This window comes from Rhinopithecus roxellana, chromosome 2, assembly GCF_007565055.1.
Source record: "Rhinopithecus roxellana isolate Shanxi Qingling chromosome 2, ASM756505v1, whole genome shotgun sequence".
NCBI lineage: Eukaryota > Metazoa > Chordata > Mammalia > Primates > Cercopithecidae > Rhinopithecus > Rhinopithecus roxellana.
This window is the reverse complement of record NC_044550.1, coordinates 159,237,537-159,257,807: the sequence shown is the minus strand read 5'-3', so window position 1 is coordinate 159,257,807 and position 20,271 is coordinate 159,237,537. Positions and strand designations below refer to the sequence as shown.

Here is a 20,271-nt window from a genome sequence, read left to right as displayed (position 1 = left end):
AAATATATTTAAAGAAATTGGCCAGACACAGTGGCTGATGCCTGTAATCCCAGCACTTTGGGAGGCCGAGGCAGGCGGATCACCTGAGGTCAGGAGTTCGAGACCAGCCTGACCAACACGGAGAAACCGTGTCTACTAAAAAAAAAAAAAAAAAAAATTAGCCGGGCATAGTGGCGCATGTAATCCCAGCTACTTGGGAGGCTGAGGCAGGAGAATCGCTTGAACCAGGGAGGTGGAGGTTGTGGTGAGCCAAGATCGTGCCATTGTCCTCCAGCCTCGGCAACAAGAGCGAAACTCTGTCTCAAAATAAAAAATAAAAAAAGAAATAATGGCTAAAAAATGTCTAAATGTGATTACAAGTATAAACTGATATATTCAAGGAGTTCAACAAACTCCAAGCAGAGAAAACATAAAGGCAACCATGCCAAGCCCTTTCATAATCAAATTGTTGATAAACAGTGATAAAGAGAAAATCTTAAAAGCATCTGGCAGAAAAAAGAACATACAGAGGAGCAAATATAAGAATGCCATACCCATCTTCAGAAACAATACAAGCAAGAAGCAAGTATAACAATATCTGTAAAGTACATTCTCCGGCTTAGGATGATTTAACTTAGCATTCTTCAACTTTACAGTGGTGTGAAAGTGATAGGCATTTAGCAGAAACCATGCTTTGAGTACTCATACAACCATTCTGTTTTTCAATGTCAGTATTCTATAAGTTATATGAGATAGTCAACATTTTATTGTAAAATAGGCTTTGTGTTTAATGATTTTGCCTAGCTGTAGGCTAATGTAATGTTCTGAGGACATTTAGGGTAGGTGAGGCTAGGCTGTGATGTTAGATAGGTTAAGTGTATTAAATGAACTTTTGACTTACGGTATTTTCAACTTACAAGGATTTATCGGGAAGTAGCCCCATCATAAGTTGAGGAGCATCAGTACTAAGAGAAAAATATGATCAAATCTGAAATCCATATGCAGAAAAAATACATTTCAAAAACGTGATATATAGACTTTTATAGACATACAAAGGCAGAGTGAATTGATCAACAGCAGACCTGCACTACAAGAAATGCTAAAGGAGGTCATTCAGGCAGAAGAAAAGATATCGGATAGAAATCTGGATCTGTACACAAGAATGAAGAACACTAGACATGATAAATTCATGGGAAAAATACTTATTTTCTATTTAAAAAATCTCTGAATAACTGTGTAAAGAAAAAATAGGAATAATGTACTATGAGGTTTGTACCGTTTACAGAAATAAAAGCACAAAGACTTGGAGAAAAAATACAAACGTATGGTTGTAACAACTTCAGTAAAGTTTCAGGATACCAAATCAATGTACAAAAATCAGTAGCATTTCTATACACCAACAACCATCCAAGCTGAGAACCAAATCAAGAAAGCAATCCCATTCACAATAGCCACAAAAGAATAAAATTTGTAGGAATTTATTCTTTATTCTTAGGTACGGCTAACCAGAGAGGTGAAAGATCTGTACAAGGAGAATTACAAAACACTGTTCAAAGAAATCAGAGATGACACAAACAAATGAGAAAACATTCCATGATTATGGGTAAGAAAAAATCAATATTGGGATAAGAAAAATCAAAATTGGGCCATATTGTCCAAAGAATTTTAGGGATTCAATGCTATTCCTATCAGACTGCCAATGACATTCAGATGGAACCAACAAAGAATGTGAATAGCCAAGGCAATCCTAAATAAAAAGAACAAAGCTGGAGGCATCACATTACCTGACTTTGAACTATACTACAAGGCTACTGTATTAGTCCATTTTCACACTGTTGATAGAGACATACCCGAGAATGGGCAATTTACAAAGGAAAGAGGCTTAATGGAGAACCCACAGTTTCACATGGCTGGGGAAGCCTCACAATCATGGTGAAAGGTGAAAGGCATGTCTCACATGGTGGCAGACAAGAGAAGAGAGCTTGTGCAGGAAAACTTCCCCTTACAATAACCATCAGATTTTGTGAGACTCACTATCACAAGAAGAGCATGTGAAAGACCTGCCCCCATGATCCAATTACCTCCCACCAGGTCCCTCCTACAACACATGGGAATTCAAGATAAGATTTGAATGGGGACACAGCTAAACCATATCATTCTGCTCCTGGTCCCTCCCAAATCTCATATCCTTACATTTCAAAACCAATCATGCCTTCCCAACAGTCCCCCACTAACTCATTTCAGCATTAATTCAAAAGTCCACAGTCCAAAGTCTCATCTGAGACAAGGCAAGTCCCTTCCACCTATGAGCCTATAAAATCAGAAGCAAGTTAGTTAACTTCCTAGATACAATGAGGGTAGAGGCATTGAGTAAATACAGCCATTCCAAATTGGAGACATTGGCCAAAACACAGGAGCTAGGGTACTCAAATCTTAAAGCTCTAAAATGATCTCCTTTGACTCCATGTCTCACATCCAGGTCATGCTGATGTAAGAGGTGGGTTACTATGGTCTTGGGCAGCTCCATCCCTGTAGCTTTGCAGGGAATAGCCCCCCTCCTGGCTGCTTTCATGGGATGGCTTTGAGTGTCTGAGGCTTTTCCAGGTGTATGGTCCAAGTTTTGGTGGATCCACCATTCTGGGGTCTGGAGGACAATGGCCCTCTTCTCACAGCTCCACTAGGCAGTGCCCGAGTAGGGACTCTGTGTGGGGGCTCTGACTCCACATTTCCCTCTGCACTGCCCTAGCAGAGGTTCTCCATGAGGGCCCTTCCCCTGCAGCAATCTTTTGCCTGGGCATCCAGGCGTTTCCACACACCTTCTGAAATCTTGGCAGAGGTTCCCAATCCTCAATTCTTGACTTCTGTAAACCCGCAGGCTCAACAGCATGTGGAAGCTGCCAAGGCATTGGGGCTTCCACCCTCTGAAGCAACAGCCTGAGCTGTACCTCGGCCCCTGTTAGTCACACCTGGAGTGGCTGGGACACAGGGCACCAAGTCCCTAGTCTGCACACAGCACGGGGACCCTGGGGCTGGCTCACGAAATCATTTTCTCCTAGGCCTCTGGGCCTGTAATGGAAGGGGCTGCTGTGAAGACCTCTGACATGCCTTGGAGACATTTTCCCCATTGACTTGGAGATTAACGTGTGGCTCCTCATTAGTTATGCAAATTTCTGCAGCTGGCTTGAATTTCTCCTCAGAAAATGGGTCTTTCTTTTCTATCAAATTGTCAGGCTGCAAATTTTCCACACTTTTATGCTCTGCTTCCTTTATACAACTGAATGCCTTTAACAGCACCCAAGTTACCTCTCGAATGCTTTGCTGCTTAGAAATTTCTTCCGCCATATACCCTAAATCATCTCTCTCAAGTTCAAAGTTCCATAAATCTCTAGGGCAGGGGCAAAACATCGCCAGTCTCTTTGCTAAAACAAGAGTCACCTTTGCTCCAGTTCCCAACAAGTTCCTCATCTCCATCTGAGACCACCTCAGCCTCCACCTTATTGTCCCTATTGCTATCAGGCTTTTATTCAACAAGTCTCTAGGAAGTTCCAGATTTTCCCACATTTTCCTGTCTTCTTCTGAGCGCTCCAAACTGTTCCAACCTCTGCCTGTTACCCAGTTCCAAGGTTGCTTCCAGATTTTTGGGTATCTTTTCAGCAGCACCCTACTCTTGGTACCAATTTACTGTATTATTCCATTTTCATGCTGCTGGTAAAGACATACCTGAGACTGGGCAATTTACAAAAGAAAGAGGCTTAATGGAGAACCCACAGTTTCTGGGGAAGCCTCACAATGGTGAAAGGTGAAAGGCATGTCTCACATGGTGGCACACAAGAGAAGAGAGCTTATGCAGGAAAACTTCCCCTTATAATAACCATCAGATTTTGTGAGACTTACTATCACAAGAAGAGCATGTGAAAGACCTGCCTCCATGATCCAATTACCTCCCACCATGTCCCTCCCACAACACGTGGGAATTCAAGATGAAATCTGAGTGGGGACAAGGCCAAACCATATCAGCTACAGTAACCAAAACAGCATGGTACTGGTACAAAAGCAGACACATAGACAAATAGAACCAAAAAGAAGGCTGAGAAATAAAGCTGCGCATCTACAACCATCTGATCCTTGACAAAGCTGACAAAAACAAGCAATGGAAAAAGAACTCCCTATGCAGTATATGGTGCTGGGATAACTAGCTAGCCATATACAGAAGATTGAAACTGGACCCCTTCCTTACACCATATACAAAAATCAACTCAAGATGGATTAAATATTTCAATGTAAAACCTCAAACTATAAAAACCCTGGAGGCTGACCAAGGAAATACCATTCTGGACACAGGTCCTGGCAAAGATGTCACAATGAAGATGCCAAAAGCAACTGCAACAAAACCAAAAATTGACACACAGGACCTAATTAAACTAAATTACCAAGAGAGTAAACAGACAACTGACAGAATGGGAGAATATTTGTCAACCATGTATCCAGCAAAGATCTAATATCCAGAGTTTATAAGATGAACTTATAACAATTAACAAGCAAAAACCAACCCCATTAAAAAGTGGGCAAAGGGGCCGCGCATGGTGGCTCACGCCTGTAATCCCAGCACTTTGGGAGGCTTAGGTGGGTGGATCACCTGAGGTCAGGAGTTCAAGACCAGCCTGGCCAACATGGCGAAATCCTATCTCTACTAAAGATAGAATAATTAGGCGAGCATGTTGGCGGGTGCCTGTAATCCCAGCTACTTGGGAGGCTGAGGCAGGAGAATCACTTGAACATGGGAGGTGGAGGTTGCAGTGAGCTGAGATTGTGCCACTGCACTCCAGCCTGGGCAACAGAGTAAAACTCTTGTCTCAGAAAAAAAAAAAAAAAAGAAAAATGTGAGCAAAGGACATGAACAGACACTTTTCAAAAGAAGACATTCACGCAGCATATGAAAAAATGTTCAATATCATTAATCATTAGAGAAATGCAAATCAAAACCACAAGGAGATACCATTTCTTATCAGTCAGAATGGGTATTATTAAAAAGTCAAAAAAAAAAAAACAAAAAAAAAAAACAGATGCTGGCAAGGCTGTGGAGAAAAGGGAATGCTTATACACTGCTGGTGGGAATGTAAATTAGTTCAGCCATTTTGGAAAGCAGTGTGGTGATTTCTCAAAGAGCTAAAAATAGAACTACCATATGACCCAGCAATCCCATTACTGGGTATATACTCAAAGAAACATAAATCATTCTACCACAAAAGACACATGCACATGTACATTTATCACAGCATTATTCACAATAGCAAAGACATGGAATCAGCCTAAATCCCATCAATGGTAGAATAAATAAAATGTGTACATATAGACAATGTAATGCTATGCAGCCATAAAAAGCAATGCGATCATGTCCTTTGCAGCGACATGGATGGAGCTGGAGCCCATAATCCTAATGGAACTAACGCAGCAGTGGAAGTCAAATACTGAGTACACATGGACCAAAGAAGAGAACAACAGAAAGCGGGGCCTATTTGAGGGTGGAGGGTGGGAGGAGGGAGAGGATTGAACAATTACTTATTGGGTGGTATGCTTATTACCTGGGTGATGAAATAATCTGTACGCCAAATCCTTGTGCCATGCAATTTACCTATATAACAAACTGCATATGTACCCCTGAACCGAAAATAAAGATAAAAAAAAATTATTGGCTACTCCTGAAGTACTATATTATTATTTGAAGGCAGAACTCTGGTAAGTTAATGATGTATACTATAAATCCCACAGAAACTGCTTTTTTTTATTTTTATTTTTTTTAAAGTGTCTCATTCTGTTGCCCAGCCTGGAGTACCATGGAATGATCTTGGCTCACTGCAACCTCCACCTCCCAGACTCAAGTGATCCTCCTGCCCCAGCCTCCCCAGTAGCTGGGGTCACAGGCACGTGCCACTATACCTGCCTGATTTTTGTGGAGACAGAGTTTCACTATGTTGCCCAGGCTGGTCTTGAACTCCGGGGCTCAAGTGACCTTCCACAGTGGTGGGATTACAGGCATAAGCCACCTCACCTGACCAGCAACCACTTTTTAAAAAGCAAATCAGGAGATTGAAAAAATAGTAAAACACACTGTATTGATCCAAAAGAAGGGTGGAAAAGGGAAAAAAGGGGGGAACAAATAGTAGGTGGGACAAATAGAAAATAGAAAGATGGCTGATTTAAACCCAATCATATTAATGGTGACATTAAATGTAAGTGGTCTACTGAAAAGGCAGAGATTGTCACATTGGATAAAAAGGCAAGCCTCGATTCTACATTGCTTAATAAAAGAGATCACCTTTAAACATAAAGACACAAATAGGTTAAAAATAAAAATATTGTGAAAAGATACACTATGACAACAGTAGTGAAAAGCAAGCTAGAACAACTCTAGTAGTTATCAGATAAATTAGATTTCAGAGTGAGGAATATTTTCAGGATTAAAGAAGAGGTTAATTTCATAATGATAAAAAAGTCAATCAATAAAAAGTACCTAACAATTCTAAATGCATATGCACCTATTTATAGAGCTTCAAAATACATGAAGCAAAACCTAACAGATCTGAAAGGATAAAAAGAAAAATCCACAATCATAGTCACAGATTTTGACATTCCCCTCTCAAAAACAGATAGAACAAGTAGACTGAAATTCACCAAGATGGAAAAATCCTGAACAGTACTAGCAATCATCTTGCTTAACTGACATTTATAGAACATTTCATTCAACAGCAGTAGAATATACATTATTTTCAAGAACACACAGAACATTTACTTTGATTTGCATAGATTCTCGGCCATATAATACATCTCAAAAATTCAAAAAGACTGAATTCACAAACAGTATATTAGAATTAAATTAGAAATCAGCACCAGAGATATCTGAAAAATCCCTAAATATCTGGAAACAAAACAACACATTTCTAGGCAGAGTCGTGCCATGTTGCCCAGGCTGGTCTTGAATTCCTGGGCTCAAGTAATCCTCCTGCCTCAGCCTCCCAAAGTGTTGGAATTACAGGCGTGAGTACTGCGCCCAGCTAATATGTCTCTAAATAATCCATGGGCTAAAGAAGAAATCACAAGAGAAATTAGAAAATATTTTAAATTTAACTAAAATGAAAACACAGCAGAGCAAAATTTGTGATATAGCTGAAGAAGTGTTTAAAGGGAAACTTATAACATGTTCATATTAGTAAATAATCTTCCTTCTACCACTATAACACTTACACTCTATTACCAATGGTTCTCAAAGTGTACTTCCTGGTCCAGAAGCATAAGTATCACTTGGGCCCCGCCCCGTATCTATTCAATTAAACTCTGTGCGTGGATCCAAACAATTGTTTTAACAAGACTTGCCGGTGATTCTGATGTACACTAAAGTTTGTGAATCACAATGGTCTAAGTATGGTTAGGTGTCTTGCCCCACACCTTTCCTTCTTCACAATGCAACCAGGGAAATCTTCAAGAAAGGAAAATCTGATTATATCTTATCTTCCCCATCCACTTCCAATTTAAATCTCTGTTCTAAGTGCAACGGGGAGCCACTGAAAGTAGACAAACTTCTTGGCATGGCTCATAAGAACTTCTTTAGTCTGTTCCTTTGCTTCCTTCTCAATCCTCTCTACATCTGACATCATCTCCTTCTTTCTCTCTTGACTAGACACACTGGCCATGACTTACACCTCTAACCTGCCAAGAATCCCACACCTCAGCATTTTTTCCACATCCAAATCCTTTTTCCTACCCTACTGGTTCTCTACCACTTGGCCTAGTTGATTCCTCCTCACCCTTCACAGCTTAGCTTAATGGTCATTTGCTCAGGGAACTCTTCCTTCACTTGGCAAAACCTCCCAAAATTAAATTCCCATAGCACCACATACTGAGAATGCAGCAGATTTGTGCATTTACTCAATGTCTGCCTCTCCAAATAAACTTGAACCATGAGGGTAGGAACCACATCTGGTTTTGCCCCCACTATTTCGCCTGTGTCTAACATACTGCCTAGCATGCAGAAGACAAACACTTTTGAATAAATAAAAAGAGTGTATAGGTACAGGCTTTTAAAATCTAGCTTTCTATGTTTGCATAACACAGAAAAAAGTAGCAAATAAATGCATTTTCCAGGTTGCCTGGAACTGGGAGAAGGAAAAAGAAGCCAAGGTCCGGTTTAAATAAAACAAACACAAACAAGAAAAACAAAGTGGCAAGATGACATCATTCAGACACCTACCCTTGCCTTTTTTGTTTGTAATTAAACTATAGGTGAATTCACTAGGCTTAACGTTACGATAATCACAGAATGCTAAGCTCCACGACAAGAAAACTGTTACTGCCCAGGAAACACGAGAAGAAAAAATGGTAGTTAGGAGAGCTGAACTAAGACTTTTGAATTCTTAAGAAATAGAGAAGGAAGAAAAAAGGAGAAAGAGAACATTTAGACCTTGAGGCAGGAATTTATCATGGTGTGAAGCACTGAAACCAATCTCCTTCTAGCAGGTGCTAGCAGCTGGTTAAAGAAGAAAAGGGTGACCCTTGAACTTACCTCAGATAGAGAAAGCAGGTCTGGAGGCTGCAGGGAGAGAATAAAGATTTACAAAACAGAATATAACTGGTGCTCATGGCTCCCCCAGCACCACTCTGCTGGATAAAGACAGATATTGACCCGTAAAGATCAAACAAAACAAAACAGCTAACATGTCAAATACATTGTATTGTGTTGAGGGAGGGAGTGTTGAGGAAGAAGTGGATGGAGTGTTGGGGACGAACAAGATAGAATGACCTTAATATATTTTTAAAAAGCCAACAACTTATTTTTTATTTTTTTCAAGCCACACCATATCAAAATTGTAGTGATATCAACAGGGTCAGCAAACTTTTTCTGCAAAGGGCCAGGTAGTAAATAGTTTAGACTCTGTAGGCTTTATGGTGTCTGTTGCAACTATTCAGCTTCTGCAGCACAAAAATAGCAATAGACAATATATGAGTGAATGAACATGGCAGTGTTCCAATAAAACTATTTATAAAATATGCCATGGGCCAGAGTTCCCAATTTAGAGAATTAAATCTATGTCTGAAAATAGTTCTGTTCTCTACAACCACTAGTATGTGGAATAAGCCAAACTATGTTTCTTTTACTAATTATGTTGCCAAAGTAAAAACTTGAAATATCTTCTAGATAAATTCCTTGAGCTCCTTTGTGACTTGAACATCTAACACAACGCCTGATAAAAGAAAAAGTATCCAATCTTTGTTAAATAAACTGAATGATTTTCTGTGAAAGATATGGGGCAATTAGTAAAACAATATCCTGAAAACTCAGTAATAGTTGAGAAAGCAATGGAATATAAAATATTCAAGAAAAATTCTAAGAAAAAACATCAAGACGAAGATTGTTTAGCTGTTTTACATTTTAACAAAATGTTATGGCAAAAATTAGAGACTCTTTAAAACCTAAACTCTTACTCAATTCCTAAGAAAATTACAGGGGAAAAACTCAAATATAAAGAGAATGTATCTTTTAAAAAAATGCCTCAGGGGGGTTTGGTGTAAAAAAATTCCTAATTTCATTAGAATACTTTAACAGAATCAAATCTTAACAGTTTTACTTAAAGTAATAGTTCACTTTTATCTTGTGTTCAGTGCTCCAAATATGTGTTAAAATGCTCATAAGCAAGATCAGAGGAGTATGTATGATTAGTCTTGGTTTCTGGTAGTTGAAGGAGTATATTACTTAGTTAAAAATCAGCCGTCAGTTATAAATCTGTGTGAAAACCAGAATTTTGAATGGGAAAAATGTAAATTCAGTTATTTTTGAGGACAGATGGCAAAATAGAAGAAAATGACAAACTTTTTTTTTTTTTTCAGTCATCTCAGAATTCGATTCAAAGTGTCAACTGAATTCGAAATTCTTATGGGAAAATTTAATGTTTTAGGATGAGTACTATTATTACAGGAGCTTCAAGACCACATTAGGTTATTTTATTCTTAAAAGTTTACTCAGAGGTGTCCAGAGTCAGCTTATTTATATCGAGATGTTTATCAATTAGGAAAAGATATACACTTGCTTTGGCAACTCAAAAGATACCGATATTAAAAAGGTCTATATTATTTCCAACGGTCACTCTCCATTTTTAGGTCATTATCATCTCAAAAATCATCTCCTCCAACTGACCCTTCACACATTTCCCATCTTCCACCCCCTGAATCTATATTGTGTGCTACTATTAGAAAAGATTCTGTAGAACTCTGCTTTGATCATACAGCTGCTCACTATTCACAGAACAGATATATTCTTGACTGGATCTCTTTGTACTGTCATCCCCACTTGGTGAACTTGATTATTATTAAATCTAAGGATCCACCTTTCTCCAGGCTTACATTCTGGCAGCTAAGATAAAACCAGTTGTTCTATCCTATATTTCTTGAGACAGCTATTCCAAACCTTGTCCATATTCCCCAATTACCCAATCCCACATACTACTCTTGATTATCTCGATTCATAGAAAATGAACCCTAATATCTCAGGATTCTGCCCACAAATTACCGATTTGCCTTCCTACATATTGTTCTCACTACCCTGTTTTTTTTTTTTTTTTTTTTTCTTTTTTAAGAGAAAAGTGACCCTTTCGGCTAAGTCCAATCTCTCTAACCATGTCCTAGATCCTATACCCAAGAATCTAGACAGGGGCTTCACTCCATTTCCATTGGTTGCCATCTCATTTCTGTATCTTCAATCATTTATTCCCTATTGGCTTTTTCCCATTAGCATGTAAATATATATCTTTTAAATCTGTCTTCAACCCCAGCTTAATTTAGCTAACTTTTGTATATTCTCTCCATTCATGGCCCATTATAGTTTTCTGTGCTAATTTTCTTTCTCTTCCTTCATTTAACTCATCTAGCCTTGAATATGACTTGTGGCTCTGTTAGTCCACCAAAGCTACTCTTTCCCAACCACTAAGATAAACTCTTATTGCTATATTCAATGGAACCGTTTCGGGGCTCATCTTAGTTGACTTCTTATCAACAATTTACATTGCCTTCTCCCATCTTACAACACATTTCCATTCACCACGTTCTCCAGGCTTTCCTCTTACCTCTCAACTACTCTCATCAGTCTCCTTTTGTATACATCTTTCCTTTTCCCTAAATCTTTGGGGCTCTGACTTCCTAGGCTCTTTCAATCTTACAATGAATAATCTCATTGTAATCTCTTCCACTCTCATGGTTTCAGTTATTTGTTGATTCACAAATCCTTATCTCAGCTCAGGCCTTTTTCTTAGGAAACAGATCCATATGTTTAGGAAGCATATCCGTAACTGCTTCCTAACATCCTTTCTTGGATATCCCACTAAACACCTCAAATCCTCACATCTGAAGAGCACTGTATCTTAGTAGATCTTACTATCCTCTACCCAGATGTTCAAGGCAAAAACCTGGATGTTCTCCCTCTATTCTTCTAATCTTTAAGACACTGATTTTACTTTATAGATCTCAAATCTATTCTTTTCAATTACTGCTAATAGGGCTTAAAACATATTTTGTTTCATTATTTGATGGTGACCTCACAATATGGGCTATGCTTCCCTCAGTAGCTTCATTGTTTACCATTTTCCCACTCCCTCCTGATCCATGATTCCTATTTTATGCCTCAGTTCTGATAAATTACTCAATATTCCACATATGCTTGCTCTTTTTTTAAAAAAAATTGTTGAGACACCTAGGTTGGAGCACAGTGGCACAATCATGGCTGACTGAAGCCTCGACCCCCCCAGGTTCAAGCAAAGTGTGGGCTACCACACTTGAATAATTTTGTTTGTTTGTTTTGCAGAGATGGGGTCCCACTATGTTGCCCAGGCTGCTTGCTCTCTTTTGTCATTCAAATGTTCCACATTGTTTGCACTGCCTGAAACACTCCTCTTCAAACTTCTACTACATCGGCCTCCTTCAAGCCTCAGCTTAGATGCAACAATGTAGGAAACCTTGCCTAATTCCCTAAATCTGAGTTCAGTTTCCCTTTAATGTGCTCTTAAAATCCATCGCTGTCTCTCTGATCATAGCAGTCATCATCCTTCTACTGAAACTGCCTATCCATTTTTCTATCCTTCATGACATGGTAATCCCCATAAGAGCAACAACCATGACTTTAACCATTCTATTCCCTTAAAGCATATAATATCCCACTTAAAAAATGAAATACATTCTATTTATGGAATAAATGATGCAGGTCTTGTTTTCTCTCTTAGATGGAAAGGAACTATCTGAACCTTCCACAGTGCCTAAGAGCATATTGTAGGCATTCATTAAATACTTGTTGAAATAAGAATAGAATGGGATTGCATTTTTCTGCCTCCTTTCCATGTGCACACTTGATATATACAGCAGTACAAATGTGGTGAAGTATAAATTTAAAAACTCATAAATTATATCTGGACAGTTCATCTCAAAATGTATAAAACACGATATTTGTGACAGAAGCAAAACTTTTCATCAATAGAAATATTTCAAAATTTCATTATATACACTGCCTTAGAAATTTTTCTAGGAAAGTCTGGTTGTTAAGTCTCTTAAGTCTCCAGTCAGTAATTTATTCTATGAAGAAGAAAAACACATATAAAACTAATAATGAGTTTTAGCATCATTTCCAAAAAGGCAAAAAGAAGTATGAGATACTAAGAATAATGAGAAAAAAAATACTTTAAAAATCAGATAAATATAACAAATATTTCTATAAATACAACTTTATAAAAATAATGTCCTTGTTGATTGACTAAAAAAAAATGTTAAAAAATAAAGAAGGAAAAGTTATCAGTGAAAGATAGATAAAACTTTAAGCAGAACAGGAAATAGTACTAGCAATTTTAAAAATGAGAAAGATCAAAAACAGCTCTTCACATGATACTAAACATTTTAAAACTGCCCAAAAGGATTTTGAAATTAATTTGAAAAAGTAGTAATTAGGCATCTTCCATCTTATTTTTTCTAGGATGATTTCATATTTAGTGGGGGTAAATAATCACATTAAAATAAGCTTGATATTTATTTCTTAGGAAGATACAATGATTAAGAAGCTGAAAGGACAAAATACGGTTCTGTTGTAAAATGAATTAATGCATTTACTTCTGGTAAACTGTAACAGTATGATATGAGGATGATATAAAGAATTTAAAATGAAGCTTTACATTTTATTCTCCATTCATGATAGTCTTTAAGAAATATGTGTGTATATTTTCAGATGAATTATAATTTAAAAAAATACACTATCAGTTTTTTTTTACCTCTTTTTCCTGACATGGCATTTGATATTTTTAGTTATCCCGAGAACAAGAAACAGAGGTCACTTTTTAAAGTTTTGATTAATCATTTATAATTGAGAGTCTACTTTGGCCAACCTTTAAAATTTTAATCGTCGCATGTTAGATATTTGAAATTTTAATCATTACTTTCTGACATAGGTTTTAAAGTTATATAGTTGAATAACTGAATCTTGGGGGTCATAAAATCATTAACTTATTAAAAATCAAGAATTTACTGCTTTTACTATTTTAATATAAGACCTAATACTACCTATTTTAGCTTTTAAACAAGTTTTAAAAAGAGTAATAAAATTAAAGCCAATACTTCCCCAACTCCCCCCAAAACACCCCTAAAATATATAACGATGCAACTATATAATATCTTTAAATTTCCAAATGTAAAATTTCTTTCATGTTAAGCAAGTAATCAATAAGTACTTCCATACTCCTCAATATCCCTCATTGTCCAGTACTTATCAGTAAGAAGAGCTGGAAACGGCTACACTAGCAACTACAGTGTTCCTATATTATTGTTACTAGGTTTTAGCACGGGTGTCCAATCTTTTGGCTTCCCTGGGCCATGCTGAAGAACTGTCTTGGGCCACACATAAAATACACTAACACTAATTAATAGCTGGTGAGCTACAGATACAAAAACAAAAACAACAACAAAAAAACACAAACAAATCTCATAGCGTTTTAAGAAAGTTCACAAGTTTGTGTTGGGTCACACTCAAAGCAGGCCTGGGCTGCACGTGGCCCAGGGGCGGTGGGTCGGACAAGCTTGTAGCGTCCTTGAGTCTCCCTGAGGCACCAACATCAGGTCAGTATAACTGAGTAAAGGATGTAATTGTTTGCTAAGGTAATTCTGGTTTGCATTTTGAATTTGGCATTACCTTAACAACAACTTGTACATGATTCTTTCCCTCTTGCTAGGTTATGGATTATCTGTGAAAAAGAATCCGCATCTTTATATCTGTGGAAATGAGCTCAATGTCTGATATCAAAAAACTACTCAACAAGTTTGCTGATTTATTTTTAAAAATATTGTTGCTCTACCACTCTTCAAATCATCAGTCTTAAAGTGAGTTCCAAACGACATAACAACTTGGTGGGTGATGTGAGATTAAGATTATCCTAGGATAATATGTTACAATCTATCAATTTAACAGGTAGTCTTTACTTTTTTTAAAACATGGTCTCAAAGTTGTTATTGATTTCTCAAGTGAGTAATATTTACTATAGTGTGGTACTTAATTTTTAGTTAGTTACTTGGTTATATTTGTCTGTCAAACTGCTTACTGATTTTATTAGATCAACCAAATGCAAAAGAAGATAACACCTACATTACTAAAATAATTTATTTTAAAGATGATTTCTATGTCTCTACTATATATATTTTTATTTGTGTGAAATCCTGGACATATTAAGAGGTGGGGAAGCACACTGATACATTTAGCAGCACCTAATTTCATGAGTTTCATACTAGGTGCCAAGAAATGAGGTTGTCCAAATCTTTTGGAAACTAATTAAAACTGAATCAGCTGTTCCTTTTCTACCTGTTATACTGTACTGAAGGCACCTACAATGAAACTTCAAAATTACATAGAGAAGAACTTACCTAGGGATTTGGAAAAATAGTTTGCCATTTGTCCACTGTTGCATGACTGTCGTTTATGTCTTTTTGTTGACACTTCTGTGGTCTTCCATGGTGGTCTTTTTCTTTTGTTCAAATTGCTAAGAACTTCAAAACTATCAGGATTCTTGTCAAAGTTAATACATTTGCTTAATTTACGATTGCCAAGATGGTCAGCAAATTCATTAGCTGAAGGATTATTTGCTTTAGCATTTTCTATTTCTTTAGATTGCTTTTTAAAAGAATTTTGCCTAGCAGAATGAGATCTTAAAGTAAAGCGCTTTGATTCTTCCATATGAGTTTGATGAGTATTTCCATTGTCAGTAGATTCAGGAGAGTAAATGATTGTATTTAGCTTTAAAGTATTTCTGTGTTCAAGACAGTTGAGCTTCCTTAAAAATATTCTACAGTCTTTTAAGGTTTTTGACCTCCAACTATTAGGACACACATTTTCTAGTCTTGGTCCCTTTTGAAAGTCTTTTTGGCTGCAATTTGTTCCATTCTCTTTTGCTTCTGACTTAAATTTATTCTCGAAACTAGCACGTATTTTGAAGTCAGGCATTACTACCCTCTGCTGCAAGTCACCCCTGATCTCAGGTGGCAAAACACACTGATTATCTACTATGCTTTTTCCTTGGAGTGGGATGTCAGCCTTTGTTTCTCCCTCAGTCTTATTTAAAAATTGGTTCTGGCAGAAAAATCCTAAGTTTCTTCTTTTAGAGTTCCAGTCAACTGTTCCGTGGTTGTGCAGCTTTCCCTCTCTTTTCCACCTTTCATGATGCAACCTCTTAAACTCAGTCCTTTTTAATCTAGCTATTGCTAAATTACTTTTCACATTTAAGAGTGGAGAGTTAGCCACTTTATGCAGTATATGCAACTTCTCTGCTGATTTTGAAGGAGAAGAGAGTGCAAATTTTTTAAAGTGCTTTCTGAAGGGGCTGGCATTAAAGTCAGAATATTTGGTCCCTAATTTGATTCCCCTGGTATTTATTACTTCCAAAGGGTTTCGGGCATTTGCTTTTCTAACTAGTGAAAGAGACTGTGTTTCTGTTGTTTGCATAAACCAAGTACAGAGTTCATTCAAATCATACTTTTTCTGAAAAAGCATTTTTACAGGTGAAACTTCAAGTTCTAAAAGACAAGTTTCCAAAGGGCTTGCTACTTTGAAATGATCATTTTCAATGTGTTCTCTTTTTTTATGAATACAATTTTCAGCTTCATCACCACTTACTTGCACCCAAGCATTTGTTATTTGCTCAAATCTATTGTTTAATTCCTCTAATAAGGAATCATTTGAAGCAGAAGTAGCCCACCACCTGAGCAAAGGGTTTGATGAAATTATAGGATCCAAGGATACTTCAGAAATAGGTACTAATTTATTATCTTCCAGACACTTTTTTGCATTCCGTGAAAGTCTGATTCTTGGGGTATCTTTGTAAGCTATTTTCATCTTTGACTGTCTATGTTTTTCCTTCTGACTTTTATTTTTCTGCAAATGCAGTTTATATGATTTATGGAGCAGAGCATTTCTATAAATAAATGAGCTAGAAGATGCTAATGAATGTAAGAAATGCAGAGATGGTTTTCTGTCCCTAATAGAATGTCTCAAAGGTACAGTAGCAATCATACTTTTTGATCCATTTTTAAATATATCAGCTTCAGTGTGCCTTATTTTATCCATTTTAGTGCACTGTTGGTCATACTTTTCTTCAGGTAGATTTTTTCCTAACGTATTTTCCTGTTCTAAAGGAGGCAAGCAGCTGCTAATACTTACTTCTCTTTCCTGAGGTGAAGTTCTATTAATAGTCACAGATATGCCAGAGATTTTCACTTTTGCTGGTCTACCAGGCTTCCTACTTATTGCCAAAGGCTTCTGATTTGGTCGAATCATGTTCTTGGAAGGCTGAGGTATCACAGATTTGTTCTTGATGGGTCTCACATATTCAAAGCCAGACCCCAAGATCTCACTTTCAGTAGTCAAGCTTGCGACAGCACTTACTCTTTCACCCAAGTTAATTTTGTGTTCACTAATATTTCTGGGACTATTATATTCAGTTGGGAAATCCCCAGCATTATTGTTTAAAGACATAAGGTTGCTTATGTTTACACTTCCTTCAGAAACATGCCTTTTAGTTCTTCTTGACCTTCCGTAAATAACAGTTACTGTAATACTCTTTTTATAAATACCTTCTTTTACTTCTGAGATGAGAGATTCTGGGCTTTTCCTTCCAGCGCTAAAGGGCTCATTCTGGCAAACAGTGATGTCTGTTTGATCAGTTTTAGGCTTTGGTGGTCTTCCAATTGGTCGCTTAATCTGTCTCACAACTTGGGGACCTATTTTTTTTGGTCTACCTGGTTTTCTTTTAAAAGATGGATCAATAGCACTGCTTGAATTGTCCTTAGTTTCTTCTTGTGGCTTATCACTATTTATATCACCTATAAACATTGCAGAGGATCCTGAAGTTTCTTTTGCATGACTGAATTTGTTTAGTTCTCTTTGAAGAGTATCAGTATCATAATGATTGGAGTGATAATTTTCAGAGTTCGCATTTGAGATATTCTCATTTGTTTCTGTTTTTTCTTCAGTTACATGATGGATTGTAGGTTTTTCAGAAGGGAGAACGACATTTGAATGGGAAGTACCAACTGAAGTTAAAGTATATTTGACTCCTTCACTACTTTTAACCTCAGATAAAAACATGAGTTTGATAGGACTAGAATAGTTGGAAACAGATGAACTTTCAATACCTTCATATTTTGCTGGTCCATTTTCAACACTGGAAATCAAGCGACCCATATCTAAAATAGTTGACTTTTTCAGATTTTCAAGTCTTTTGTTATTCAAATCCATTGTAGGCATGCAATGACTTTTGATAATACTGCTGGATGCTACCACAGATTTTGATAAGCTCTGTTCTTTGCATGTCATTCTATTTAGAGTAAGAGTCATATTTCTGTCAGCATTTTGATCTTTACCATCAATTTCTATCAATTTCTTGGATGCTTTACATCCTTCTGATAATGGCTGATTATTCCAGGATTTTTTGGCTATATTTATTGTATCTTCCAAACGCTTCACAACAACTTGTAAATTAGAATTCATTGCAATTTTGTTTAGGTCTATATTGTGTGAGCTTTCAATGTGAATATTTTTCACTGGATCGTTTTTTGTTGTGGATTCGGATACCTTTTTGGCTTTAGGGGATTTTTTAAAAACATAATTATTTGTTACATATATAGAATACCACCCTGGAGGCACAATATTTCGTTTAGTTCTGCTCAAAAGTCCAGAAGCATCATTTCTCAAAAGAGTTTGAGTATTACCTAACTTTGGATTTTTCCTATGATTTTGCAAAAATTGTTTTCCATCTGCAGATTTCTCCTGTGGCTTTCTTATGCTCATTTTCTCAGGGGAAGTTGTTTTAAAGCTTTCTGAAAATGAATTAAAAGACAAGTTAGTTTCTGAACTATGAAGAGGTAGTTGCAGTGACTGTAATGCATAATTTGGTGAAAATGATGTTTCAGCATTTTTATCTTGAAGTCGTTTAGAATTTTGTAAAGAAGGCTCTTGGTCATGATAGAATTCTCCTTTGTCTGATGAAGATATATCATTGTTTTGTGTCAACTTCCTTGAACTTTTCTCGGTGTATTTTTTTCTTGTAAAATTTTCATCAAGACTAGCAAGTTCTCTTTTTATCTGTAAAGACTGCCTTCTAAACATGGGTGAATCAGAGGAGCTGCACATTGCAAATAAAGTTTCTTGACGCTTTCGAAATCTTGTCTGAATAATTTTATTTTCTACCTTTTTATCATGTTGACTCAATAATTCCATAAAACTATAATCACTGGCTTTTGCATTATGCAAGAGAGACGTTATGAAATCTCCCAATTTTAAATCATTATATGTATTACAATCACTGCTAGATAATTGTACAAGGCTTGTCATATCCGTGGTTTCTATTGATTTTAGTTTTTCATTAATGCGATCCATTAAATCTTGAAAAATTACAGCAGTTTCACCTTTTTCATGATTTGTAGCAGAATTATCGCTGTCATTTGAGAGTAAAGAGTAAGAGTTACTGGATTTTTTAGTTTTAAGTATTTTATCTTCATGATCACTCTTATTGCTGCTTATTTCTGCTGGTGTGAGAGATGGAGGCTGGTTAATGTTTGCTTCAAGTTTGTTATTTTCTAAGGCTGAAATCTCTGAGATGACGTCTTTCAATTTTTCAAATCCTTCAGTTTCTACAGGTGATAATGGTGGGGGTGAGGGACTTCGAGATCTACAGGCATCTTTAAGAGTGACTGAAAGATCACATACTTCCTTTGACAAAAGAGCACTACGAAAGGCTGATTTTGTAGAGTGAATGTTTGGTAACAGTCCAGAACAGCACCTGTGAGAATTATAACTGTCTGCAATTCCTCTATTCACTACTGGCTTAATGTGTTCAACAGTTACAGTTTGGCAAGATAAACAATTTAAATCTTTAATACAGACTGGCAGAGGTTCTAAACCAGGGCTTTGTTTTTCGTTTTGTAAACAACCTTTTTCTGCCAGCCTATATTCACAACTATAGAACAGACCATATAAATTATCTTCGATTAAGGGCTTTTGAGATTCTGAAGACACAACACATGATGTATTACAACAGCAAAGAGAAGCAGCATTCTGCTCTTGGACTAGAAATTTCAACATAGCCAAAACTTGTTGCTGGTGATGTATGCACAAAGATTCCAAAACTTTGCTTAATGCTGATTTTCTTTTTTCCATTTTAGTAGCTTCCTCTGATTTTGCATCAACAGTTGAACTAAAAATAAAAATCAAACAAAAAATGAATTGCAGCAAAAATACCACTACAAGGAGTTATAATTTTAACAGCGTTCGAAAAAAGATATTTTGGTATTGCTGGACTCCTGACTCCTAGAGAGCTGCAATAATGGCATTTTGATTATTGTTTAGCAAAAATTTAATGAAGCACTCATAACTAATTTCCTACAACAAAGTATAAGTCAAAGCAAAGCCCTATTTTTGCAATATAAAAGCTGATGATTATACATATGATTACATTTATATATTAATGTCTAATGTTTTGAATGTATTAAGAATATTTAATGGAAAGTGCTTCAGAAGGAGTTAAATTTTTATAAGGTAGCCATTTTATAAATTATTCTGATACATAATTATCAGTCTACATTAGTGCAAATAAGGAAAATAAAATGCAGGAGTACCATCTTTATTTAAAATAAATATTTTTTCCAAGGCAGTGAAAATAGTAAAAGCTTCCCATAATCACAAGGAAAATTAAGGGATTTAGATTTTATGTAAATAAGAGAATGTCTTTCCTA

The 20,271-nt window shown here is 36.6% G+C and overlaps 1 protein-coding gene across 11 annotated transcripts in view; it reads right to left on the bottom strand.

Moving 5' to 3' along the window:
• The window catches only part of LCORL (ligand dependent nuclear receptor corepressor like), a 182,993-nt gene that overhangs the window by 15,132 nt on the left and 147,590 nt on the right, over window positions 1-20,271 (bottom strand). For 8 of the 11 annotated variants that reach the window (XM_030922726.1, XM_030922740.1, XM_030922750.1 and 5 more), the window contains one exon: window positions 14,911-19,733. The exons of the other annotated variants lie outside the window; for them this stretch is intronic. In XM_030922726.1, coding sequence (XP_030778586.1) covers window positions 14,911-19,733 — 4,823 coding nt within the window. The remainder of the gene's footprint in view (window positions 1-14,910; window positions 19,734-20,271) is intronic. 11 annotated transcript variants of the gene reach the window in all.